Below are 27992 nucleotides of genomic sequence, written 5' to 3' on the forward strand. Positions count from 1 at the left end.
AAATTTTCCAAGGTGAACCTGGGAGGAAGGACATTACAGAGCACTGGACAACGTGAATGATAAAATGGAGGCAGGACAGCAGAGCTGTGTACTGGAAGCGAGGAGCAGTGCAACATGCCCTGGCTGAAGCACAGGGCATGTACCAGGAAGCAGTGAAAGAAGGGCTGAAGAGGGAGTCCAGGCCAGGGGAAGAAGGTTGGCATTGGATATATTGGTAATGGGAACCAAGGAATGTTTTTGAGCAACTACTAAACCATGTGAATTAGTAAAATAGGGGATATATGAATAAATCTGGCAATATTATCATGCATTAAATATGGTGAAATGACTGGCAAGATCCCTTAAAATGCTCAGGCACCAACTGAGGTCATGTGTGATCGGAGAAGAGGACATGAATTTAGGTGTTTTATGGTAAAACTGATTGTTTTTAGGGAAACCAGGTATGACTTTGAGTTCTTGAATTTGGACATATGGGAGGACAGTAGTACTGTGAACACACAAAGGGAAGACAGGAAGAGGGAAACAGTATTAGAGATGCTGGACTGAGGTGCATATGGAACATTCAGGTGAAAATGTGCTACTTGCCATTGAAAAGAAAATAAGAGGACTCAGGAGGGAGGTGGAGTGGGAGATGAGTCACCTACATTGAGGTGAGTCAGTGAATTTGTCTGTCATAAGCATAATACATGAACTTAAAAACAGGTCCTAAATACATGACAAATGTAACTAGGAAGACAGAGATCTTAGGCGCACCTTGGAAAATAAAAAACACTGAGAGTATTGGTATTCATAGCTCATGTTTGTTTTACCAGCTGTTAAATTCCCAAAACCCAATCCTTATCTCAGATTGACCTCCTAACTGGCAGGAAGAATTGACAAAGGACACATTCTTGTATAGAAATCTGAATCGCCAGATCTTTCTAGTCTAGAGCAGGAGAAATACAGGAACTACATGACTAAGTAGATTAAAGCACAACTTTTTCAAGGGGGGGTGGCACATAGCCTTGAACCACAATTAATTTGAGATTTTTCTTGTTTCTTGAGGTAGGATTGTATTGCTATAAACTTCCCTCTTAGAATAGCTTTTGCTGCATCACATAGGTTTTGGGTCGTTGTGTTTTCATTGTCATTTGTTTCTACGTATTTTTTGATTTCCTCTTTGATTTCTTCAGTCATCTCTTGGTTATTTAGTAGTGTATTGTTTAGCCTCCATGTGTTTGTATTTTTTACAGTTTTTTTTCCTGTAATTGATATCTAGTCTCATAGCATTGTGGTAGGAAAAGATACTTGATATGATTTCAAATTTCTTAAATCTACCAAGGCTTGATTTGTGACACAAGATATGACCTATCCTGGAGAATGTTCCATGAGCACTTGAGAAAAATGTGTATTCTGTTGTTTTTGGATGGAATGTCCTATAAATATCAATTAAGTCCATCTTGTTTAATGTGTCATTTAAAGCTTGTGTTCCCTTATTTATTTTCATTTTGGATGATCTGTCCATTGGTGAAAGTGGGGTGTTAAAGTCCTCTACTATTATTGTGTTACTGTCGATTTCCCCTTTTATGGCTGTTAGCATTTGCCTTATGTATTGAGGTGCTCCTATGTTTTGAACCACAATTCAATAATAAATATTGATGATCGCTAAACTAATTCAACAACTAAAACCATGGAAACTAACTAAGGAGGGGTATGGCTGAGCCTGGGCAGAGCCCACAGGCAAGTAGGGTAAAGGTTAAGGAGAAGAACACGAGCTTCTGGAGACAGACCAGCAATGCGGATTGCGTAGCTCCCAGCTGGAAGCAATCCCAGTTGGAAGCGGGCTGTCCTCATTCGGCATGCTCCTCACTGGCTACCACCTCCGTCAATTCCAAGGCGGGGCCACGGGGCGGCAGGGGAAGGGTCTCGAGAAACAAAGGAAGCGCGTAGAAAAGCCCGTTGGGAGGAGCTGGGAGCCGGCTCCCCAGGGCTGACTACATTTCCCAGAATTCAAGACGGCAACGAAGACCGGCTCCGGGCCGCCGCTGGAAGACTTGTGGCATGGGATCGGTAGTCAGCATCCTTCGGCCGCCCTAAGTCCGCCTCTGGTGGGGAGGTCTATAGGGATTGGCTAGTGAGAGTTCGAGTCCCGCCCACGTATGGTGACGACAGGCGGCGGTCTTGCTACTTAAGGCGTCGTGGCCTCGCCCGCCCCGCCTTAGCTCCAGCGCTAGAGAGAAACATGTATCGTTTCCGATTACAGCTCTTCACGGGGATTTCTGCTGCCGCCACCGCCCACTCTTACCCGCGCCGCTTCTCGCCTCTGTTAGTCGAAAACTCACCTCTCAGCCGCCCGCCGCACAGACGCACGAGTAAAAAGTGCAGCTCCATCGGCTGATCTTCGCTAAGCTCCGAGTTTAGGCGGCACCGGGCGTCCCACGATGCCGAAGAATAAGAAGCGGAACACTCCCCATCGCGGTGGCAGTAGTGGCGGCAACTCAGGGGCAGCTGCAGCGACGGCGGCGACAGCAGGTACGAGAGTATCCCCGCCGCCAGTGTCCCAGTTGCCGGCCAGGCTGGCAAGTCTTTTAGCCTTGGGTACCGTGGGAGGTGTAGTTCTTTTCCTCTAGACGTTTGCGTCGGCGGGGCACCTGCTGTGGCCGGCGAACTACACTTCCCAGCGTGCCCCGGTGGCCGTACCTCGCGCGATTTGGATCTGGCATGCGAGTCGAACTCGGGCCCGGGTCGTGGAGTCTGGGAGGGGCGAATGGGTCCTTGGGTCTGGGAAGGGGTTGGCATCGGGGGTGACCGGGAGCTGGCAGGAGAGGAACTGTTCTCAGAGGCAGGTGCTGGCTCTCTAGAGCTCTCCTTGACGGAGAGTGGGGCCGGGCTCGGAGTTCCGTCCATGCTGTCACTGGTCACCTTTGACCACCCGGCTCCAACATGGAGTTCTCGGGAATGCCAAACGTCCGACGGGTTTGGACTGGCTCTTGCGTCACGCGGCCTGGGCCTAACGTGGTGGGGCCGGGGTGACGCAGAGGTGCCCATGTGGTATCCCGTTCTGCAGCCTTCTTTCGCATCCCGCGTGTCCACCTGGCCTGGCGGAGGCGTCGGAGGCTGGGGGCCACTGTCCCAGAGTAGGCTCTACTCCTGTCCCTATCTGGCACCCGAACAAATCCCGAGCCCCCAGCTCTCCTGTGACCAGTCGAGGCGACCTCCTGCTCCTCGGGGCAGAAACCACGTTCTCTTTTGTGACGTATTCTATAGGTTCTCTGATGGGAGCCCGGGATAGGCGGGAATGGTGAGGAGCTCAGACTGCAATTGGCCAAAAGTTTAGGGTTTTCTGTCTCCTCTTTGCAAAGTTAAAGCTTTTCCTGGATGGGTAGGTGCTTAACTGAATTAATGATTCTTTACTCCTAACCATACGGCTAAGAAAAAAGGACTTAAAGCAGAAAGCCCTACGAGACACAGCATACTGAAAGCTAGTGTTAAACCGGGTAAAATCAGCACGTTTAATAATTGCTTTGTTGAAACTTTGAAATTAAATGTTGGAATATCCTCAGATGTTACCACATCGGAACTACTACCAGCCACATATACTTGTCAGCACAGTTGCCACTTTGACCCTCAGAATATGCCTTTGTTCTTTAGCAAGTAAATAGGCCAGTTTTCTTGTTAAAGATGATTGGAAGCTGGTATTTTAAAAGCTTTCCTATAGGATTTATAGCAGCACGAAAACTTTGTGATCATGTATTAAATGTTTAATAATTGACAAGAATGAATTATTATAAATGTAGTTTTTTCCCTTTTCTTTATATCGCTCTTTATTTTGATTGAATGCTCTCGGGGTTCATGAAATTCATTCTTGATCAAGATATAAAATACATAGTTTGTTGTGGCATCTAGTTGCTCTGTGTGAATTGAGGATACATACCTCTCTACCTTTCTGCTTCAGCTTTCCTCATCTGAAGTAAACATTTAAATTCTGTCTAGAAGGTCCGTATTAATTTTATTCTTCTTTAAGTTTACCTTTTGTTGATGGAACAAATTATGGAGATGCAGCAAGCTAAAGTCATTTTGAAAATGGTAATGATGTTACTAATGGCTTCCTTGAATCACAAACAAACCTTTATTCCCTTCTGGAGCTTCCTGTCCAGCCTCCTTCCTTCCTGGTACTTAGAGAATAATATCAGGAGGCAGTGGGGGATTGCCTTTCAGATTTTACCATGAGGTTCATTTGCGAACTTTCATCATCAGGTAAAGAATTATTTGATTAGTTTATAAAACTATACATGCTTTGACTATCTTTGGAAGTTTACACTAGAACTTATTAACTGTGCTTGCCTCTAATTGGGCCTGGGGGGTGAGCTTTACTTTTTGAAAAGTTTCGTTTGGTTCTTTATGAATATTACTTAAGTCAATAAATGAATAAATAATAGTTGAGTAGAAGAGGTGGAAAATTGTCACAAACTTGTACTTAAAAGTCTTATCTTACTGGTATTTTTAAGTGACATCTAGAAGAAATGGGATTCAAATGAGATCTTCCCATGTACAGCCGAAAGATAACCAACTTCTCTATCACTTTGGGTTTCCCATTTAAATTCTCTGCTTTTTAAGTTAGTGGACAGGTCTAGGAAACTAATAAAATTGACCTTTTGTTCAAGTGTGCTTATTTTTCGTGACACTTAATTTGAAGAGAGCATTTTTAGGAAAGAACAAAACTTTGTTAATACATAAGCCCTCTAAGAAATAAGGACTTTATGTGTCTAAGTGCCACCTCATTAATGGTACTTGGGATCACAAGGTGGGTGAGTATGACCTAGATATCAGACATTCATACAGGATTTTTTTCCTCATTTTTTTTTTTTTTTAATCTCTTTTTCCCTCGAGCCTTGGGAAATCATTGAAACTTAGAGAAGGGAGCTGTGTAAGACCTGGATAGGAAACTCTTCTTGATAGTTTAAAAATAGGCTGAATATGAAAAATAAAAAACGTAAATTGATTTGTGAATAAATGTTAGTAAAAGTTAAGTAGATGACTCAACTGTTGCCACGACTTCGAATCATGAAAACACATGAAGATAGATCCAGAAATAGAGTATGATGGCACAGGTCTTTCCTGTCCTAAGCACTATGATTAAGAAGTTTTGGGATCTTGGTTTCATTGCTTATTCTTTATGCTTCACTACTTTGATTGGCACACTTTATTCTCTTTGAGATAGCCGGCAGGTTTGAAGGCCACTTGCTTCCTGTGTTGATTTAAAAATCTGCTAAAGTCTCACCTCTGTTGTGATTTAAAAAAAAAGACAACCCCCATTTAAAAAAAAACAGCAACAGGCTTAATTAAATTTAGAGAATTTTTGAAAAGCTTATCTTATGATATAGTAAATGCTACAGATTTCTTGAATATAGAGACCTAAGTGATACAATCTTAGGTTTGTATTGTGTCATTGTACCTAAGGATACAATTTTAGGTACAATCTTTGATTCGAGCTCAGAAGTAAATCAGATGACTCAAGTCACTTTGGGGGCAGAATTTGGGACTTATTTTAACTCAGTGCTCAATGTAATTGATGACTAGGTAATCTTTTTATTAATATGAAGTTCCCACAAAACAAAAATGACTAGAAATGACAGTGACCAGGAATGTACATTTACTCCTTAAGTTAATGAAGGTGAGAGAAAGATTCTAGCTTAAAAAAAAGGATTTTAATTTTTTAGTAATAGGGCTGATATTTTAAAACTGTTGGATTTGTTAGAACCTTTCTTTTAAAGGTAATTTATCTGTCGGGCTTTTATCTATCTTTTTATGCTACATCAAATACCAAAACTTTTTTTTTTTTTTTTCCTTAAATCTTGGCTCTTTATTGCTGGAAAATACTCACACAGATTTTAAAAGGGTACTGTCAGTTTTCCCAAGGAAGCGACAGGAGTGTCAGCACTTGTGACTAGGTACAAATGTTCACGTGTGCACCCATCGTAGTAGGAAAGTCATCATCCAAATTAGTCACTAATCACCACAGTAAAGTGGGTTTTTAAAATACTGTAGTCACTTTTGAAATCGGCATGTGAAAAAAGTCAAATCTTAAACATTGCTCACCTAAATAATTCAAAATCTTCGAAGCAAAGTCCCAGTTTTAAACACACCATGTCTACAGTCTTGATCAGCTTGCAGCTTGCCCATAGTTCTTTACTTGCAAAAATGAGGCAATTCTGTAAAGACTCTCAAATTGATGCTTTCTATCTCCAGTGGATGTGGCCCTGTGAAGTCCGCCATAGAGTACTGGCCAAGAGAAAGGAGGACCTCTGTGCAGTGCTTGAGGACCATTTAAGGGGTCCTCACTTAAGAAGCCCTGCCTCTTAAGTGATTCACACGCTAGTTCACACGTCTTCTCAGCTCTTCTGACTTGCATGACTCAGGAACAAAAATCCTGTAGTTCACTGCACTGGGCATCACCCAAATAGCCCATCAGAGCTCTTTATAATTTCATACACATCTCATCAGCACTGTAGTTCTTTAGTGATCAATTACTTCATCCGATTCCTATCATTACTTTCTATGCCATTTTGGATCCACTTCTCAACATCCCCATCCAAAACTTCATTTTTAAGCCTTTGTTGACCCTCTCAATTCAAGTTGTCTTTAAAACTACCATCCCTTAACTTCTTAAATTCCCCTTCACATAAGACATGTGTAACCTAAAAACTAACCCATTCACCACTTAATGTTTGCTAAGCCCAGTTATTCTCATTGGAACCTATATTCGTCTTATTCTTATGATGGTCAGTTTTCATTGTCTTCATGATTTGAAGTAGTTTTTTCATCTGTAATACTTTTTGTATTACCAAAAATGGGTGCTGCATGTTAGATGATTGATATATTTCTGAAGTTGATGTATATTGTAAACAGTTGGTGCTCTGAAATACACATTAGGTGAATTGACTTATGTTAGGAATTTAAGTGTATTCTTTTGTAAAAAATCATCTCATAAATAAGTTTGGGTTTTTATTACTGGATTTTTTGTAAGTAAATTTTAAAATCCCAAGTTAAGTATTTGCATATATGACAACAAAATCATTTACCTTCACCCTCTTTTACCTATTAGGTGGCCAGCATCGAAATGTTCAACCTTTTAGTGATGAGGATGCATCGATTGAAACAATGAGCCATTGCAGTGGTTACAGTGATCCTTCCAGTTTTGCTGAAGATGGTATGAGTTTTCAGTTAAGATTTGCAACGTTAGATAAAAGGATGATTTAGGTGGAGGAATTCTTGTAGCTAAGTATACTATTACCGCTCCCTATATGCTTTTTTCTATTTAAATTACAGTGGTTGGTTTTTATTATTCCTTAGGACCAGAAGTCCTCGATGAGGAAGGAACTCAAGAAGACTTAGAGTATAAGTTGAAGGGATTCATTGACCTGACCCTAGATAAGAGGTAGGAATTACTGGAAACTCTTTTCTTCTGGGTGATTTCTGTCAGCCACTTTTTATTTAAAATATGTGCAGTTCTTTCATTTAACATTATGTTTTTCTAAAGCTCGATTTGTTTACTTTGTATATTTTAGTGTTTCTTATTCCTTTGGACTTTTAATGTATCAGTAGATAGGAACATGCCACTAGAATTTAGATTAATAGCCTAAGATTAGTCGTTGTTCAGCATAGGGGACATAACTGTATTTGATAATTGAAGTGGATTTGTTGAATTAAAAGTTAATCTTCAACTAGAAAGTATAACTAAACTTCGAAAAGTATCAAAGCTAAATTGTTTTCTTACTTAACAGTAACTCTAGAACCAACTTAAAACAAATGGAATTAAAAAGCCCAGAAGATTCAAACAAGAACTCTAGACTTCTGTAGTGTTAAAAAAAAGTCTGAGTTTACTTGAATATGTAATGTAGGAGAACATGTTTTATACATTGAAAGTATAAAATTCTATGTGGTCATTTAACATTGTGGTTATTGAACTAATAAACAGAAAACATGATATAGAGTAGCTTAAAATCTTTTGTATAATAAGGTGAGTTGTAGATGAAAATTAAATTATTGTTGAAGAACTGTGAGAGCTTGATGAAAATTAGATTTTAAATAATCTATAAATAGAAAAAGTTGAGAGGGAAGTAAGCTAAGTTTTTAAAAGTCTCATTGACCAATGGTATACTCCAATTGGATATTCTTTCTCTTACATTTTGTTTTAAATAGTGCGAAGACAAGGCAGGCAGCTCTTGAAGGTATTAAAAATATACTGGCTTCAAAGATGCTTTATGAATTTATTCTGGAAAGAAGAATGACTTTAACTGATAGCATTGAACGCTGCCTGAAAAAAGGTAATGTCCATATTTTTGAGTCACAGTCACAGAACTGAAAAGGAATTTGCTACCTTCTGTGCAGTAATATTTGTTAATAGCACTTAGAAGTCTGGCTCACTCTTATAACTTTGTAATTGGCAGGGAATATGCCAGGCTTGTTAGAACTCAAAATCAAACTTGTTAGCTTTGTTTTGTTTATGTAATAAACAGTTTGAAACTAGGAAGGATTGGGGTGGATTATCAACTTTAGTTGTATCAGAAGAGGTGTTTGCCATTCTTTTTTTTTTTTTTTTTTGCGGTACGCGGGCCTCTCACTGTTGTGGCCTCTCCCCTTGCGGAGCACAGGCTCCGGACGCGCAGGCTCAGCGGCCATGGCTCACTGGCCCAGCCGCTCCGCTGCATGTGGGATCTTCCCAGACCGGGGCACGAACCCGCGTCCCTGGCATCGGCAGGCGGACTCTCAACCACTGCGCCACCAGGGAAGTCCTGCCATTCTTTTGTATATAAAAAAGGCTTGAAACCATGTGTCAGATGTCAACAAAAAGTATTATTTATAAGCCATCCTACTTCATTTTTCTAAAATTAAAAAAGTATCAATTATCTACCTCATTTTCTTATTTAAAACATCAATCATACCTGTCAATGACATCATTTCAGGATATCCCTTGGAATATTTGAATTCTAGAACTTTGTAATGGAGATTCTGGAATTCATATTATGATTGTAGAACTTTTATGATCATAGAACTTTTAAGAATGAAGAGAGACCTTAAAGATTAAGTCTAGTATTATCAAACTTGCAATTTTAGGAGCTGCCAGATTTAAAAAGATTTGGGGCTGCCAGCTTAATTATTTTGCCAAGTAAGAACATTATGAAAATAATTAGCTTCAACTATCATTATCACTTTATCAACAAAATATTTCTAGTACCAAAAGTGTAGGAAGCACACATGTTCCTTTAAATTGAATGTGCTTAGCTTTATGTTCTTATTCTCATTTTGCTTCAGGTGGAAGCTTTGTCAAGAATGGGTGTTTGGAAACCTTTGATCTAATCCACCTCTCATTGTATAGGAAAAAGAAAGGCCTAGGAAACAGGAGACTGGTCTAAAGTTATATACCTTGTTACTGGTATAGTTGATAACAGAGCCAACTTTTTTGAGATATTACAATGGCTTTGTTAAAAGTGTTAACATTGAAACTGTATCCACAAGGTAATTGGACTAGGTGACCTTTAAAAATTTCTTACAACCTGCATAAATATTTAATTTATCAGACAATAACTTAAGTTCAAAATTTGCCCAAATCCTTTGGTGTATACAGTTCTCAAGAGTTAACTTACATTTACCTTTATATTAACGTATTTTCTATAGTTTTAAAGAATCCCTTATTTTTTTAATATTTTTAGTTTTTGGCCGTACCATGCAGCTTGTGGGATTTTTTGTTCCCCGACCAGGGATGGAACCTGAGCCCTCGGCAATGAGAGCTCGGAGTCCTAACCAGTGGACCACTAGGAAATTCCCAAGAATCCCTTATTTTGAATCCCTTATTTATTAAAAAAAAAATTAAAAAAACACTGGTGGAGGAAGCCCTGACAGTTTAGTTTACCTCATGGGCTGTGTACGTCTGAAATGCTTGTCCGATTAATTCAAGGGCTACTTGAGCACTATTCTATAAGTACCTGCAGGATTTGGAAGGTCAGATCAGCTTGAAATGCATTATCTGGCTGAACTGTTACAGTAATCCCTTAAAATTGGTGTTAATCTCCATTTCACAGATGAGGAAATGTTTTGAGAATAAGAGTAATTGGTTGAAGATCATTTGGCTAATACATGGTAGATCTAGGATTTGAGTGAGGTCTAGATTTATCGCTCATGTCAAAGCCTTGAGCATATTACAAGTTTCATAATTGGTAGATGCTATTTTGAAATTGAACAAATTTGGGAGATTGCTGCCTTAATAAGTCTGTTGAAAATGATTTGTCATAGTTGCATTGTGGCTTGTTTTATAGGTAAAGGTGATGAGCAGCGTGCAGCTGCAGCATTAGCATCTGTTCTCTGTATTCAGTTGGGCCCTGGAATTGAAAGTGAAGAGGTTTTAAAGACTCTTGGACCAATCCTGAAGAAAATAATTTGTGATGGAACAGCTAGTATCCAGGCTAGGCAAACTGTAAGTATAGGATTTTTAAATTTATAGATCTATCTAGGCATGACAGCCAGACCTTGTGATGAATGATCTAGGAAAATAGCATCTTTAAAAAATATAGCAGGTTTTTTATTAACATTTTATTCTCATTTGTCCCTTTGTTTTTTGAATTTTATTTATTTTATTTATTTATACAGCAGGTTCTCATAAGTTCTCTATTTTATCCATATTTGTGTGTATATGTCAATCCCAATCTCCCAATTCATCCCACCACCACCCCCATTTGTCTTTAATTTTAGTGAGCAGGCTCAATACGACAATTGCCCTCTTAAATTTTCTGAGACTCAATAGAGCATCCCGTATAGAGAAGATTTCTACATCTTTGAAATTGAACATCATTTGCTGATATGAAATACAGTGCTATGTTGAGTTATTTAGGATGATCTAGTTTTTATTGGAGCTTAAAGAAATGGTCCTGACAATGTTTATTGTGTGGTTATTTTTTATTCTAAGAAATGTAATGGAGTGGTTTTCTTAAAAAAATTCTGGCTGTTGTGGCCTAAAAGTCCTTATGAGAGAGCTGAATGCTGTAGTTACACAGGTGGATTTGGTAGATGTAGGAAACTCTGACTTGTGAAATATTCATCTGGTTTTGGGGTTTAGAAAAGCTTTCATTCTCTAATTGATATATACCACTTGCAACACTTAAGACTGTGGGTTTTGTTTTTGGCTATTGGTTTTTGGTGTGCTAGTAAGTGATTTAAATGATCACATGAACATGTTTTGCTTTATTCACAGAAACATGAGGTGGTTGTAGTGGATTTAGAAAGTGGATTTGAACCTTAATGAATTTTAAGATTTGAATGTTATGGATCTTAAGAATCTTAAGAGTCTTAATAGATCTTAAAAATTTAATTTTAGTGGATTTGAATCTTAAGCTGTTTTCCTAACAAGAGAACCATTTTAAGTTTAAAGCTTTTTCATACTGATTATTCAAATTAGCTTCCTCTTTAGTATTACTTATGGTACATGACATTAATCTTTGTATCAGATAAACCCTGAAGTCTTAGTGGCTTGATAAAAGTTTACTTCTTGTTCATATCACTGCCCAGTCAAGTCAGCAGGGTCCCTAGGCATCCATCCTGCATCTCTGCCCTACCTCTAGGTCCTTTCAGATGGCAACTGTGGTAGCTAGATGGGGAAAACTAGAGGACAGAGACACATCGCTTCTGCCAAGAGTTCCTTGGTTTACCAACTGTATGGCTGCTGGGAATAGTCTAGCTCTTTCTCCCAGAGGCAAAGGAATAGGAGTTTGGTGACATTATAGGAATCTCTGCCCCCCAATAGTTAGCAACCCTAAAATATTTAATCACGCTTTTGCTCTTTGCCTTTCTGTTCTTCCTTTTTGTGTAGTTTCATGCAACTTTTAAATTGTGCAGGAGTATAGGGGTATTTGAAATGTTTGACAGAAAACACTATTGATTAGATATTTGAGGTGATCACTTAATTTTGGTTGCATGTAAGTTTGTTGTGGTCATCTAAAGGCCCTTTATTAATCCTTCTCACTCTTTCTGTGAATTAAAATAAAAAATAAACTAGCATTCTTCTGCATATTAGCAGAAGGAATCTTTATTAAACGTAGACAGTCCTAATTTTTAATCTGCCATTTCTCTTAGTAATCAGAAGGAGAGATGTGGCCTTGCTTCTGCTGCTTACTTAGGAGAAGGGATGATAGATTGAAATTTTTCTTTACTAAGAATAATGCATAGGCTACTTTTGAATTTTAACAATGTCCAATTTTTACCAGGATAAACTAATGAAAATAAAACAGTGACACCAAGCAGATTAATATTACAAGTGTCCTCATATTACTGGAACAGAACTAGCTGAAACCTGGGCATATGAATGATGACTTTAAAGACTTAAGCCTTAAGCTTTAATGGTACTTGGAATAACATGAGGGAATTTTAGTAATAACGTATGGGGAAAAGGGAAATGAAGAATAATAAAGCCTTACGAATTTCAAATTCTGTTTTTTTTTTTTTTTTTGCAGTATGCGGGCCTCTCACTGTTGGGGCCCCTCCCGCTGCGGAGCACAGGCTCTGGACGCGCAGGCTCAGCGGCCATGGCTCATGGGCCCAGCCGCTCTGCGGCATGTGGGACCCTCCCGGACCGGGGCACGAACCCGTGTCCCCTGCATTGGCAGGCGGACTCTCAACCACTGCGCCACCAGGGAAGCCCTCAGATTCTGTTTTTATATGATTAATTTGTTAGAACAGTGTTCTGAGAATTCATGGCTCCTATTTATGTTGCAGGTAGATTGTATATAGATATTCTGATTCTGTTTTATTAAGTAAGATTACCTTGGGGAGCTTCCCTGGTGGCGCAGCTGTTGAGAGTCCGCTTGCCGATGCAGGGGACACAGGTTCGTGCCCCGGTCTGGGAAGATCCCACATGCCGCGGAGCCGCTGGGCCCATGAGCCATGGCCGCTGAGCCTGCGCGTCCGGAGCCTATGCTCCGCAGCGAGAGAGGCCACAACAGTGAGAGGCCCTCGTAAAAAGAAAAAAAAAAAAGATTACCTTGGTAATCTTGGACTGTGTACTCACTCGTTTAGCATCCCCCCCCCCAAAATAAACAATTATAGGATTCCCAACCTCTTTTCAACATATTCCAAAATAAGTAAAATCTGAGTTAATGAGATCCTTCTTTAAGTCGGAAGTTTGAGGACAGCTATTTAAATTTTTTGAGATTTGTGTTTTAAAGGTTTTTAATAGAGTAGGTTTCTTTATCTCAAATGTCCACACTTCATCTCTGTCTTTGAGTTGAAGTTTGAAATGATCTGCTAGATTAATGAAGGAAAGTCTGAGAGAAATGGAGTAACTTTCCTAAAGTCATACTCTGAGTTTAGTAGCAGACCTTAGTGGCTTTTAGCCAAAATCCACTTCCCTTAACTTTTGACCTTATATTCTTTCTTTCTTTTTAATACTGTACTTGGGACCTAATGTAGTCATGTGGTTGAGAAATTTTTCACATTGAATTATAAAAGCAGGAAGATGTAGAATTAATAAGAAAATGGCAAACATTAATGTCTGTTTTTGTTTTGCTTTTTTTAGTGTGCAACTTGCTTTGCTGTTTGCTGTTTTATTGCCACAGATGACATTACTGTAAGTAGACAACCTTTTGAATCCAGTTGTTTGCACATTTCTCATTTAAGGTGGTATCTTATTTCCTGTTCTTATGCATTAGGAGCTGTATTCAACTCTGCAGTGTTTGGAAAATATCTTCACCAAGTCCTATCTCAAAGAGAACGACACTAATGTTGTCTGCAGCACCCCTACTACAGCGCTTCATATCAGCTCACTTCTCGTGTGGACATTATTACTGACCATATGCCCAATCAATGAAGTGAAGAAAAAGCTTGAGGTGTATGTATTTTTAGTTTCTTACTTTATAAAATCAACATTTATTGACATAATCGGTTGTGTTCACATAATAATGACTGACTATTTTCTAGGCATTTCCATAAACTTCCAAGCCTCCTCTCTTCTGATGATGTAAACATGAGAATAGCTGCTGGTGAATCTCTGGCACTTCTGTTTGAATTGGCCAGAGGAATAGAGAGTGTAAGTATCTGATAGGTGAAACAAAAAGCTTGCATCACAAGGACCATTATTCCATCATAATCCTCACAATTAAGAAGTGGATTGTAACTTTAGAGCATGGCCCACTGAGAACCTAGTGATCGATCGTTCTGCTTCTTGGCAGTGGTGATGTAATACTTTTAAGAGCATAAATCAATAGGGGTTGGTAGAGCAATATTTAAGTGTAGTTCATTATATTTGATTGTTGCTGCCTACAGAACTGAAGTTTAGGTACACTCTTATTACTCATGGAGAGAGTTGTCCCGTATAATCTTTTGGATCTGCTAGGATTTCTCAGACATCAGACACATTAAGGTAATTCATGCATGGATGCTTTATAATAAATGTTGGACAAATGGATGAAATATTAGGTCAACATAGGTTTGGGATTAAGTCAGATAAGTTTAGTACTGTTAGGTTTAACTTTTAAGCCAAAGATGGAAATAAACATAGCCCATTACTCTGGGACATGTGCTTTGCAGTTCTCTACCACTGTCGACTCATAGTTGTTTTTTTTTTTAAACCACAGTTTGGCTTTTGAAGGTATTTGAGTTTGTGATAGGTGACCAATAGGTGATCCACCATCCTGATGGTATTCCAAGTTTAGCACTGAAAAGTCCTGTGTTCTAGGAAACCCTTTGTCTTAGGCTGTATGGGACATTTGGTCACCCTGGTTTGTGACCTCTGTTGTGAATCTTGGGTTACTTACTAGCTGCTTCTTAATTTAAGGAGAAAGACTATTTCTGGAATGAAACTTTGTCTGCAATTAAAGAAGTTATTTAACAGTGGATAATTCTAAATAAGATTAATACGTGTTCTGGGTTGCCTTGCTTATTCACATTCCATTCTAGGCCTGTGTTTCGTTGCCCCCCGCATCCCTCCTTACTTTGAAAGAGAGCAGGTACGAGGTAAAAGTAAGTTATTAATGCTGTCAGTAGCTAATGAGTCTCCTTATGTGAGAAATTAGAAGACTGAAGTTTAGCAATCCATTTAATTTTATTGAGCTACTTAATGGCTCCTTAACCTCAAGGTACAGAAGCCAGATGTCCCCATTTTTAATCTTGTATTCCTCTACTGACTAGAAATGGTAAATTCTTTTCTTTTTCCTTTGAAATGCATCTTAAAAGTGAACTAATGATGCAGTTTAAAGTATATGTGTTGATTTGTTTAAATTTGCATAAATGTAAATATATTATTACCTGCATATCTTACATTATCTGACTTAATAAATAATATGTGATAGCCAGGAGAACTCATCCAGATGTATTTAATTTGACTGAAGTCCTTGTCAAAGACAAAAATGAACTGGGTTATAAAACAACCTAGTGTTTTGTTTGCTTTTTTTTTTTTTTTTTTTTGCACTAGGAATTTTATTTTGAATTTTTTGAGGAACATCTATACTATTTTCCAAAGTACCTGCACCAATTTACATTCCCAATAACAGTGCACAAGTGTTCCCTTTTCTCCACATCCTCACCAGTATTTGTTATCTCTTGTCTTTATGATGATAGCTATCCTAATAGGTTTGAGGTGATTCCTCATTGTGATTTTTTTTCTAACATCTTTATTAGAGTATAATTGCTTTACAATGTTGTATCAGTTTCTGCTTTATAACAAAGTGAATCAGTTATACATATACATATGTCCCCATATCTCTTCCCTCTTGTGTCTCCCTCCCTCCCACCCTCCCTATTCCACCCCTCTAGGTGGTCACAAACCACCGAGCTGATCTCCCTGTGCTATGCGGCTGCTTCCCACTAGCTATCTATTTTACGTTTGGTAGTGTATATGTGTCCATGCCACTCTGTCACTTTGTCCCAGCATACCCTTCCCCCTCCCTGTACCCTCAAGTCCATTCTCTAGTAGGTCTGCATCTTTACTCCTGTCTTGCCCCTAGGTTCTTTGGACCATTTTCTTTTTTCTTCTTCTTTTTTTTTAGATTCCATATATATGTGTTAGCATACGGTATTTGTTTTTCTCTTTCTGACTTACTTCACTCTATGACAGTCTCTAGGTCCATCCACCTCACTACAAATAACTCCGTTTCGTTCCTTTTTATGGCTGAGTAATATTCCATTGTGTATATGTACCACATCTTCTTTATCCATTCATCTGTTGATGGACACTTAGGTTGCTTCCATGTCCTGGCTATTGTAAATAGAGCTGCAATGAACATTTTGGTACCTGACTCTTTTTGAATTATGGTTTTCTCAGGGTATATGCCCAGTAGTGGGATTGCAGGGTCATATGGTAGTTCTATTTTTAGTTTTTTAAGGAACCTCCATACTGTTCTCCATAGCGACTGTATCAATTTACATTCCCACCAACAGTGCAAGAGGGTTCCCTTTTCTTCACAGCATCTCCAGCATTTATTGTTTGTAGATTTTTTGATGGTGGGCATTCAGACCGGTGTGAGACGATATCTCATTGTAGCTTTGATTTGAATTTCTCTAATGATTAATGGTGTTGAGCATCCTTTCATGTGTTTGTTGGCAGTCTGTATATCTTCTTTGGAGAAATGTCTATTTAGGTCTGCCCATTTTTGGATTGGGTTGTTTGTTTTCTTGATATTGAGCTGCATGAATTGCTTGTATGTTTTGGAGATTAATCCTTTGTCAGTTGCTTCATTTGCAAATATTTTCTCCCATCCTGAAGATTGTCTTTTCATCTTGTTTATGGTTTCCTTTGCTGTGCAAAAGCTTTGAGGTTTCATTAGGTCCCATTTGTTTATTTTTGTTTCTATTTCCATTTCTCTAAGAGGTAGGTCAAAAAGGATCTTGCTGTGATTTATGTCATAGAGTGTTCTGCCTATGTTTTCCTCTAAGAGTTTGATGGTATCTGGACTTACATGTAGGTCTTTAATCCATTTTGAGTTTATTTCTGTGTATGGTGTTAGGGAGTGTTCTAATTTCATTCTTTTACATGTAGCTGTCCAATTTTCCCAGCACCACTTATTGGAGAGGCTGTCTTTTCTCCTTTGTATAGTCTTGGCTTCTTTATCAAAGATAAGGTGACCATATGTGCGTGGGTTTATCTCTGGGCTTTCTATCCTGTTCCATTGATCTATATTTCTGTTTTGTGCCAGTACCATACTGTCTTGTTTAACTGTAGCTTAGTAGTATAGTCTGAAGTCAGGGAGCCTGATTCCTCCAGCTCCGTTTTTCTTTCTCAAGGTCTTTTGTGTTTCCATACAAATTGTGAAATTTTTTGTTCTAGTTCTGTGAAAAATGCCAGTGGTAGTTTGATAGGGATTGCACTGAATCTGTAGATTTCTTTGGGAAGTATAGTTATTTTCACAATGTTGATTCTTCCAATCCAAGAACATGGTGTATCTCTCCATCTATTTGTATCACCTTTAATTTCTTTGAACAGTGTCTTATAATTTTCTGCATACAGGTCTTTTGTCTCCTTAGGTAGGTTTATTCCTAGATATTTTATTCTTTTTGTTGCAATGGTAAATGGGAGTGTTTTCTTAATTTTACTTTCAGATTTTTCATCATTAGTGTATAGGAATGCAAGAGATTTCTGTGCATTAATTTTATATCCTGCTACTTTACCAAATTCATTGATTAGCTCTAGTAGTTTTCTGGTAGCATCTTTAGGATTCTCTGTATATAGTGTCATGTCATCTGCAAACAGTGACAGCTTTATTTCTTCTTTTCCGATTTGGATTTTATTTCCTTTATTTCTTTTTCTTCTCTGATTGCTGTGGCTAAAACTTCCAAAACTATGTTGAATAATAGTGGTGAGAGTGGGCAACCTTGTTTTGTTCCTGATCTTAGTGGAAATGGTTTCGGTTTTTCACCATTGAGGATGATACTGGCTGTGAGTTTGTCATATATGGCCTTTATTATGTTGAGGAAAGTTCCCTCTGTGCCTATTTTATGGAGGATTTTTATCATAAATCGGTGTTGAATTTTGTTGAAAGATTTCTCTGCATCTATTGAGATGATCATATGGTTTTTCTCCTTCAAGTTGTTAATACAGTGTATCACATTGATTGATTTGCATATATTGAAGAATTCTTGCACTCCTGGGATAAACCCCACTTGATCATAGTGTATGATCCTTTTAATGTGCTGTTGGATTCTGTTTGCTAGTATTTTGTTGAGGATTTTTGCATCTATGTTCATCAGTGATATTGGCCTGTAGTTTTCTTTCTTTGTGACATCCTTGTCTGGTTTTGATATCAGGGTGATGGTGGCCTCTTAGAATGAGTTTGGGAGTGTTCCTCCCTCTGCTTTATTTTGGAAGAGTTTGAGAAGCATAGGTGTTAGCTCTTCTCTAAATGTTTTGTAGATTTCGCCTTTGAAGCCATCGGGTTCTGAGCTTTCGTTTGTTGGAAGATTTTTCATCACAGTCTCAACTTCAGTGCTTGTGATTGGTCTGTTTTATATTTTCTATTTCTTCCTGGTTCAGTCTTGGAAGGTTGTGATTTTCTAAGAATTTGTCCATTTCTTCCAGGTTGTCCATTTTATCGGCATGTAGTTGCTTGTAGTAATCTCTCGTGATCCTTTGTATTTCTGCAGTGTCAGTTGTTACCTCTCCTTTTTCATTTCTAATTCTATTGATTTGAGTCTCCTCCCTTTTTTTCTTGTTGAGTCTGGCTAATGGTTTATCAATTTTGTTTATCTTCTCAAAGAACCAGCTTTTAGTTTTATTGATCTTTGCTATCGTTTCCTTCATTTTTTTTCATTTGTTTCTGATCTGATCTTTATGATTTAAAATATGGAATGCTTCACGAATTTGCATGTCATCCTTGTGCAGGGGCCATGCTAATCTTCTCTGTATCGTTCCAATTTTAGTGTATGTGCTGCCGAAACGAGCACTCTTTGCTATTTTTGTTAAGTTTTTTGAAAGGAGGGGAGTGTCTGCTGGTGGGTTAGTGTGGTTACAAGGTGTTCAAAAAAATTAGTTAAACCATAGGTTGATTTAAATTAGGTTTTTGTAGCACAAGTGTGGCATCAAATTATTCAGAGCCTTTTGCTAACATTAATTATTTTGTGTTATTATTAACCTGGAAATCTAACTATGTGATGAAATCAGCCTGGGAGACTTAGTAAAAATCTCTCTGAAGAGCTGGCTTTTAGGTTGGGTTTTAAAGAATGAGTTGGTGAAATATTAATAATAGCTATTTGTTCAAAGTTGATATGAAGAATTAGTAATCCTTCGTTTGTGAGAGCTCCCTTAGTTTACTTTGTGTGTCTGCCATGTAACCAAGCAGGTAAAGAGTGTACTTAGGAGCTGCTGTGCCTGGGTTCAAATTTTGTCTTCCACCCTTATTACCTGATGATGTTGGGCAACTTCTGTATGCCTCAGTATCCATATCTTTACAATGGAGATAGTAATAGTCACTACCTAATATGGTTCTTGGGAACACATGCCAAGTACAGTGTAAGTGGTAGCAGTTCCTGCACTATTAACTGAATCATGTATTACCTCCCTCTTACTAGTACTCTAGTAGTGGCCTTTTAGGAGCTCTCTAGGGTAACTTAAACTAAGACAAGGACTATTTAGTGAGTGGAATTATAGGTCTGAGATCCATGTGATATGCTGATTCAGGGAAATATATCAAAATGTAGTATAGTCAAACCTTCCCTAATTTTCCCTGCTCTATCCCCCACCTAAGCTGACAGGGGAAGTGCTTCAGGACAGAGAGACAGAGCAGAAACAAAGAAAAGAAAATTTGAAGACTCACAACACACTCCCCAGGCCCTAAATCACTTAGATTTTATATTTCCAGAAAGGACAACCCCACGTGCTTCTCATTTCTTGCCTTTGTTTATAGGATAACTGACTCATGTAAAAATGTCTCCATACCCTGATGGAGACATTCTGCCTCAATTAGCAGGGAATGAAAAGAATAAAAGTCTTTGTAGTTGCGTAGAGTCAGATAAAACCATTCTAGAAATAGTAGTCATCACTTTGCAGTGAAGTGGGGAGACATCAAATTCTGTGTTAATGTTAGGCTTCCCTGTTAGGATTATTTTTTAACACATAGGACAGCTGTGCAAGATCCAGCTTATTTCATTTTGTTTACAGTCAGTGCTCCAGTAACTTCTGTATAGAAATAGTAGTTTGGGGGTGATTTTTGTGACCTTAAGCATCTCATCCTGTGTATTTAAACTCTTCTAAAAGTTTTCTGTGGTTTCATTTCATTCTAATGCCACTCAGCCTTTGAAACCATTTAACTTATAGTCATTATAGTATGAAATAATTATCTTTAGCTGACCTGTTTGAAGCGTTTATATTGTTATACTGAAACAGGCTATATCATAAAAGAGCTGTAGCATAATGGATGTTTATGTACTGTCTTTTATATATTTTTAGAATATATAAATATATTTTACTTAGGCCTTAAATAAACCTGTGAGATGTGGGTTGTATTAACTATCCCCTTTTTATATCAGAGGACCTGAGACACAGATTGCTAATGTAATTATGCCCAAGGTTATATATGTCTAAGTAATGGATGTTTGTGATTCAAACATAGATGTTCTGACTGCAAAACCTGTTTTGTGTGACAATAAACTTCCTCATATAGCTGTAATTACTACACTGATTTTTTAAAAGTCCAATTCTATGTAAATTCCTCTAAATCTAGAATACTGATGTAATAGTTCATGCTTCATAATTTATTGGGCAAATTTATATTTCCTGTCTTATTTAATCCTTAAAACTATCATGTGGTGGGAGGGTGGTGGATATTTTCATTTTACAGGTGATGAAACATATTTGTAATTTTTAAAACTTGGTGTAGTGAGTAGTAGGCTTGAGGTTCTGATCTAGGACTTTTGACCCCGTTGTGTGGCAATGACTATGCAATTTTCTTTTCATTATTGATAAGAGTTAGGTATTTGTCCCTCTAGGAGCCCATTTTTCATTTGTTCCTGAGTGTGAAGTTTTACTATGCAGTTATCCCAAGCTTCAGTAAATTGGCTTTTGGATGCTGTTTATGGACTATTTTTGTTATATTTTACGTTTTCTTTCTTTTTAAAGCACAGGCACTTTATGGAGACATTTCCCTACAGTACTTAATATTTATTTTCACAAGTACTATATTCAACTCAATGGTTCAGACTCTGTAAACTAGATTGAGTTTTATTGATTGCTAAGATTATTTACCATGGAGTTTCTCAACTTCAGCACTGTTGATACGTTGGGCTGGATAATTTTTGTTGTTGGAGGGGGCGCTGTCTTGTACATTTCAGGATGTTTAGCAGCTTCCCTAGCTTCTACTCCTTAGAGGCCAGTAGCACCTCCTGGCAGATGATGATAACCAAAAATGTCTTTAGACATGGTCAGATGTATGCTGGGAGGTAAGATTGTTGAGACCACTAGCAGTAGTTCCCAGTTCTTAGAACAAATTAAGGTAATGCATAAAGTCTTGTTAATTTTTGGTGTATTCTCCCATATATATTTTCTTAAATCTTCCATAAATTTTATTTTTGAGAATAATACAAAAGAACAAGTAGTCAATGAAATGAGTAGAGAACTTCCAGTCCTTGAAATGTATTTGTTTCTAGCAGTAAAATGATTCCCGTTTTTTTATGATGGAATCAAATTTATTGGAATTTAAATATACAGATCAAAGTATCATTGGACTGTTTTAATCACATCTTATCAGCTTTGGTACCTGCTTTTCTAGATGAAAATCTTCTTGACAGATGTTATTTCCAGCTAACTCAGACATAGGAAGTTGAATCAGAACATTTGAAGAAAACATTGGTTAGAACAGTTAAGAATATACAATCTCTAAAATACTGACAATGAGAAAATACTTTAAATTAAGAATATCTGGGGCTTCCCTGGTCATAGTGGTTAAGAATCTGCCTGCCAATGCAGGGGACATGGGTTCGAGCCATGGTCCGGGAAGATCCCACATGCCGTGGAGCAACTAAGCCCGTGAGCCACAACTACTGAGCCTGCGGACCTAGAGCCTGTGCTGCACAACAAGAGAAGCCACCGCAACGAGAAGCCCGGGCACTGCAACAAAGAGTAGCCCCTGCTCGCCGCAACTAGAGAAAGCCTGCGCACAGCAACGAAGACCTAACGCAGCCAAAAATAAATAAATAAATTAAAAAAAAACAAAAGAATGTGTTAATTTCAAGCTTATTTTCCATGAGTGTAATAATTTTTTTCATTTTAGACGTTAAAAGAAATTATATTTTTTGAGATTGAACAATTATGTATACAGTGTGAAGAATGCCTAGAATAAGAGCTGCTTATTTTATGTTTTTATCTTTGGCTGCGCTGGGTCTTTGTTGCTGCATGTGGGCTTTCTCTAGTTTCGGCGAGCGGGGGCTCCTCTTCGTTGTGGTGCGCGGGCTTCTCATTGCGGTGGCTTCTCTTGTTGAGGAGCATGAACTGTAGGTGCACGGGCTTTAGTAGGTGCAGCATACGGGCTCAGTAGTTGTGGCATGCGGGCCCTAGAGCGCACGGGCTCTAGGGTGTGTGGGCTTCAGTAGTTGTGGTGTGCACGCTCAGTAGTTATGGCTCTCGGGCTCTAGAGCGCAGGCTCAGTAGTTGTGGCGCATGGGCTTAGTTGCTCCATGGCATGAGGGATCTTCCTGGACCAGGGATCGAACCCGTGTCCCCTGCATTGGCAGGCGGATTCTTACCCACTGCGCCACCAGGGAAGTCTGAGCTGCTTGTTTTAATAGAATAAGTTAAGTGTTACCACCAATGCAAAAAATCTTAAATAGGCATTAATAACTAGAACTGGAGATGGGTCACCTTCTGGCTTCCATGCGTGTCTGCTCTAGTTTTGGTCAGCTAAAGAACTTGGAATAATCTTTTAGTTTAATGTGGTTGTAAAATTTAATCAGGGAGTAAAAACACCCAAAATAAAGAGACTTTCAAAGTATAGCCACTTAAACTGTAAAAAGGAAGCCCATGGTCAACTTAAGGTCATAGCAAATAGTAATACATTTTGTGGCTTCCCTCCAAAAGGGATTAAAATATCTTCCTTTCTTAAATAATTTAATCACTTGAGTTGTGCACCTGATGTAAATACTCGGTTGCTTATTTGAAATATGGCCAATAAATTAGAAATTAGGTGCTTTAAAAAGCATTACTGATAGCTTGCCCTTTTGGAATAAGAATATTTGGAATTCTGGGAATATGTGCTTTGGGTACTAGGGAGCCAGGGGTAGAAGCTGTATTGGTTTATGTGTATCTGACTATCACTGAAGTTGTGTATCTGAACTATCACTGACTATCACTGAACTATTGGTTTATGTGTATCTGACTATCACTGAACTTGGAAATCCCAGTAATGTCTTGAATACAGTAGGAACACAGTAAGCATTGGTTGAATGCATCTGGTTATACTTGGAAGAGGAATGTTCATTGTTTGGTGGTAGTGTATCATCTTGTAGGCAACATTTCTGGATTAAATTTTTGCATGACAATAAGTGTTTATGTGTGTATCTGTGCGAAGATCTCTAAATAGCTCCAAGATTTGCGTTGCTCTGTGTAACCCTGTTGGATATTTCCAAGGTGGACTGTTTTTTGTTAATTCTAGAAGAGGGTGGGGGGAAAGAAACAACAAACTACAAACAAAACCAAATTTTTTTTTCTGACCAGGACTTTTTTTACGAAGACATGGAGTCTTTGACTCAGATGCTTAGGGCTTTGGCTACAGATGGAACTAAGCACCGGGCCAAAGTGGACAAGAGAAAGCAGCGGTCGGTGTTCAGAGACATCCTTAGGGCGGTAGAGGTAGGCCACTTAATGCTGTAATAGATACTCCTTGATGGTTGGTCTGTAAACCCCATTTATCTTCCCTACCTTTCCTAGATTTCTGCTTCCCCCAATTTCACCACTGGCTTGTGAGGATATCTTGTCTTTCTGACTTGTCCTGTAACCTCCCCTCCCTCCGCCCCTGCCAATCCTAGACCAGTACAAATACCTGACTTTTCACCAGTTTGTTGAGTGCTTTTGAAATTTAAAAACATTCACAACAAGGTGGTTTTGCCATTAATATTTATCCAAACTTAGTTGTGTCTTTAAGTCTACCACAACTAGGCAAATTCTACACCCTTATATGTGGGATAGTACTTCCACTTTCTAGTCTATTCATATTTCAGGGATGGAGGTATCGGTTTAAACCACATTATTCATTTCAGCATATACATGTCTATTTAGAAATTGTGTTTATGTAGGATCTCTTTAGATCATTTTGGTTCCTCTTACAATTGTTGTTCTTCTATTGGCCAGGAACGGGATTTTCCAACAGAAACTGTTAAATTTGGTCCTGAACGCATGTATATTGATTGCTGGGTCAAAAAACATACATATGACACCTTTAAGGAGGTTCTTGGATCAGGGATGCAGTACCACTTGCAGGTGAGTGGGTGACATCCTTTCTGTATGTTTGCTTTTAAATTAGGGAGGAGTTTTAAATCTACCTTACTTAACTGGCTTTTGAAGTTAGTTTGAATATACAGAATGTTTTCAGCATATGATATGCAAAATAGCAAGTTTATTTTTAAAAGTTAAATTTAATAAACATGAAACTCTTCTTTTTGTTTTTGTATTGTGTAAGCCTAGTGGAGCATCTATATAGCTGTTGGAACACTTGATATCTTTGTAGGGAAGCAGATAGTTTGACATAGCTTTCTTGAATTCAAGGCATTGGAAAACCATTTGGTCTTACGAGAAACAGAAAGAAAATAAGTGACTTACATTCATATACATAACTTCTGTTAACCAGATTTCACTTTATGTAGTTAAAAAAAAAGAGCTGATATTTAATACTGAGACTTACTGCATTTCTCTTTTATTTAAGTCAAATGAATTCCTTCGCAATGTTTTTGAACTTGGACCCCCAGTGATGCTTGATGCTGCAACACTTAAAACAATGAAGATTTCTCGTTTTGAAAGGGTAGGTTTGGTTTTTGTTTTCAATAGAACTAAATGCACAGAAGAAAAGTGGAGCCAAAGCTTTGATTCTGCCAGGTGATAGGTATTTAGCTATGTCTATGAGATTTTAGTTCTTATGATGTTTCGGACACAGAGTAGCTGGACTAAAAGTATAGAAACTTCACTGCATTTAGAGTATGGAGGGTTATGATGAAAAATTTTTATCCATAATCCTATTAACATAGAAGCTATTTTTGTCTTTTGTTTCCTTTTGCTTATGAAGTTTATATAGTTAAGGATAAATATTTACACAGTGCTTCTTTCGTATCAGATAACTGAGCCTAAACTTAGTAAGTACCAGATTCATTTTACAAATGAGGAAACAAATGTGCTCAGAGAGTTTGTAACATTAAATAGTGGTTAATATTTTTATTTAACATTTCAAAAACCCTTATTTTAATTTTTTTTTACTAAGGTAAAATTCACATAACATAAAAAACTATTCTACACTGTACAATTTAGTGGCATTTAGTACACTTACAGTGTTGCACAACTGTCACCACTATCTAGTTTCCAAACATTTTCACCACCTCAGAAGGAACCTTATGTCCATTAAGTATTCATTCTCCATTCCCTTCCCCTCTTCTTCCCCCAGCTGCTGACAGTCACTAATGTGCATTCTATCTATGGATTTACCTATTCTGGATATTTCATATACATAGAATCATATAATGTGACCTTTTGTGACTGGTTTTTTCATTTAGCGTAATGTTGCCAAGGTTCATCTATGTTGTAGCGTGTCATTACTTCAGTCCTTTTTGTGGCCAAATAATCCTTCATTGTGTGGATATGCCACATGTTTATCTGTTCATCAGTTGGTGGACATTTGGCTTGTTTCCACTTTTTGCCCCTTTTAAATCGTGCTGCTATGAACATATATGTACAAGTTTTTGTTAGAGCACCTGTTCTTGATTCTTTTAGTTGTATGCCTAGGAGTGGAGTTGCTTGGTCACGTGGTAATTCTGTGTTTAACTTTTTAAGGAACCACCAAACTGTTTTCTACAGTGACTGTAGTGCATTTTGCATTCCCACTAGCAGTATAAGAGTTCAAATTTTGACATCCCTACCAACACTTTTTTGGTTTTATTTTTGTTTTAAATTATAGCCATCCTAGTGGGTCTGAATTGTTTAATTGTATATTGTAAAGAATCTTTACATTTGATCATTTTGATGGCCATATAATTGTTGGGTATTTCAAAAATGTTTTGAATAAATACTAATATTTTTACATAATTTCTCTTTTGAATTATTTCTTGGAAGAAATCCTTGCATGGGACTACAGGGCTTGATTATGATTTTTTTTTTTTTTTTTTTTTTTGCGGTACGCGGGCCTCTCACTGCTGTGGCCTCTCCTGTTGCGGAGCACAGGCTCTGGACGCGCGGGCTCAGCGGCCATGGCTCACGGGCCCAGCCGCTCCGCAGCATGTGGGATCTTCCCGGACCGGGGCACGAACCCGTGTCCCCTGCATTGGCAGGCGGACTCTCAACCACGGCGCCACCAGGGAAGCCCGTTGATTATGATTTTTTGATATGCATTGCCAAATTACCTTCCAAAATAATTCTATCATTTTTAATTATTTTCAGTGGTGAATGAAAGCATGTAGCTATTACACACATATTTGACAGCATTGGGTTTTATAATTTTAAAAATTTGTTAGTTTGAATGAAACCTTATGATAGTTGCCCTTATTATTTTAATTAACAGGAAAGTTGAGTATTTTGTTCACATTAATTCATGATTTGTCTTTTCCTTGATCAGAATAAATGTTTATATACTTTAAAAAAATTTTTTGGCTGGAATTTTCTTGGTATTTTACATGTTTGGCTATTTTTTTTCATATAGAATAGCCATGAACTATAATGTGTTAATTTTCCCCCTCATTCTTTGTGTCTGTCTTATAAACATTTAAAATATTTCTAGAGTCAAATTAGTTCATTTCTTTCCTTTGTGATTTTTTTATTTATCTTTTTTTTTTTAACTTTATAAGAATATCTGAAGCCTTAGTGGCTCACCTGTATTTTCCTTTTCTTCATTTCAGCATTTATATAATTCTGCCGCCTTCAAAGCTCGAACAAAAGCCCGAAGCAAATGTCGAGATAAGAGAGCAGATGTTGGAGAATTCTTCTAGGCTTTTAGCATTTGAAGACCACTTTCTAATTTCCCTTTTTTTAAAAAAAAAAAAAATAATTTCTAATGTATTTAAACTCTAGAGACAGTTTTTTATCTTGGGTCAACAGATAGCTTTTGTAGTAGGGGTTATATTATAATTTAATGTGTAGTATTGCAACTGGTGAGTTCTGGTTATTGAATATTCTCTGTATATATAATCAGTAAACATTAATAAAGTGTTTGTAGTGTGTGGTCATTTTCTATTTATGAAGAGAGCAAAAATATAGTATTTCACTTGATTTCATGATGAGAAAAACTATTAGCTGAGGTTAAATTTCTTACGTTGTGGTTGTCAGAAATATTGATTATAATGATATAGATATACAAGGTATTTAACTTAAGATCTTAGACAGATGAGTTCTGGATACAATTTTGGGAGCTAGATCTTCTGGAAAAGCTGCTATTATTTTCAATTTTAAATGGAACCTAATAATTTTGTTACTGGGATCAACAAAGGGAATTATACCATGAGACCTTACAGCTGCACTTACAGGCCATTCAGTCCATCTGTTATTCATAATGAATTTGTAAATGCCAGAAAATTTGCTAGCCTTGACCTCTGAGGGCAGTAACACTAATTTTATCTGCTGTGTAAGACCTTGTGCCCTTTATTTTGAAATAAAGATCTTTTCACACTAAAAGTGCTTCTTTTTTAATAGAGGAACATTTATGGGTTTGAAGTTCAGAGTTCAAAGTGATGAAATGGGGTAGGGAGAGAGTGAAACAGAACTTGCTTTGTATATTTGGAAACATGAAAATAAATGAAAAACTATAGCAATATATCATTGGCCTTCCAGCTATTAAGACTGTTGCTGCTTGGTTGCC

General features: G+C 37.8%; 2 protein-coding genes and 1 non-coding gene across 5 annotated transcripts; 2 read left to right on the forward strand and 1 right to left on the reverse strand.

The window, feature by feature from the left end:
• Positions 1 to 2169: 2169 nt before the first annotated feature.
• Positions 2170 to 2377, forward strand: LOC137229204 (uncharacterized). Its single transcript, XM_067746768.1, has one exon. It carries the CDS (start codon positions 2222 to 2224, stop codon positions 2375 to 2377), a length of 156 nt encoding a protein of 51 aa, XP_067602869.1. The 5' UTR covers positions 2170 to 2221.
• On the forward strand, positions 2372 to 27808 carry IFRD1 (interferon related developmental regulator 1). Of its 3 annotated transcripts, none has more exons than XM_067746764.1 (12): positions 2372 to 2511; positions 7085 to 7189; positions 7333 to 7417; positions 8182 to 8306; positions 10296 to 10453; positions 13544 to 13594; positions 13677 to 13855; positions 13945 to 14053; positions 23660 to 23794; positions 24293 to 24421; positions 24864 to 24959; positions 27037 to 27808. In XM_067746764.1, the coding sequence occupies exons 1-12, from the start codon at positions 2421 to 2423 to the stop codon at positions 27124 to 27126; spliced, it is 1353 nt and encodes a 450-aa protein (XP_067602865.1). In that variant the 5' UTR covers positions 2372 to 2420; the 3' UTR covers positions 27127 to 27808. The 3 variants fall into 3 exon arrangements, with proteins under 3 accessions (XP_067602865.1, XP_067602867.1, XP_067602866.1); XM_067746765.1 differs by lacking the exon at positions 2372 to 2511 and adding an exon at positions 4217 to 4236; XM_067746766.1 differs by lacking the exon at positions 23660 to 23794.
• Positions 18794 to 18900, reverse strand: LOC137229595 (U6 spliceosomal RNA). Its single transcript, XR_010945752.1, has one exon. It is a non-coding gene; the product is annotated as a U6 spliceosomal RNA (small nuclear RNA).
• Positions 27809 to 27992: the final 184 nt, after the last annotated feature.

The sequence above is a fragment of the Pseudorca crassidens genome, chromosome 8 (assembly GCF_039906515.1).
Source record: "Pseudorca crassidens isolate mPseCra1 chromosome 8, mPseCra1.hap1, whole genome shotgun sequence".
In the NCBI taxonomy this organism is placed as follows: domain Eukaryota; kingdom Metazoa; phylum Chordata; class Mammalia; order Artiodactyla; family Delphinidae; genus Pseudorca; species Pseudorca crassidens.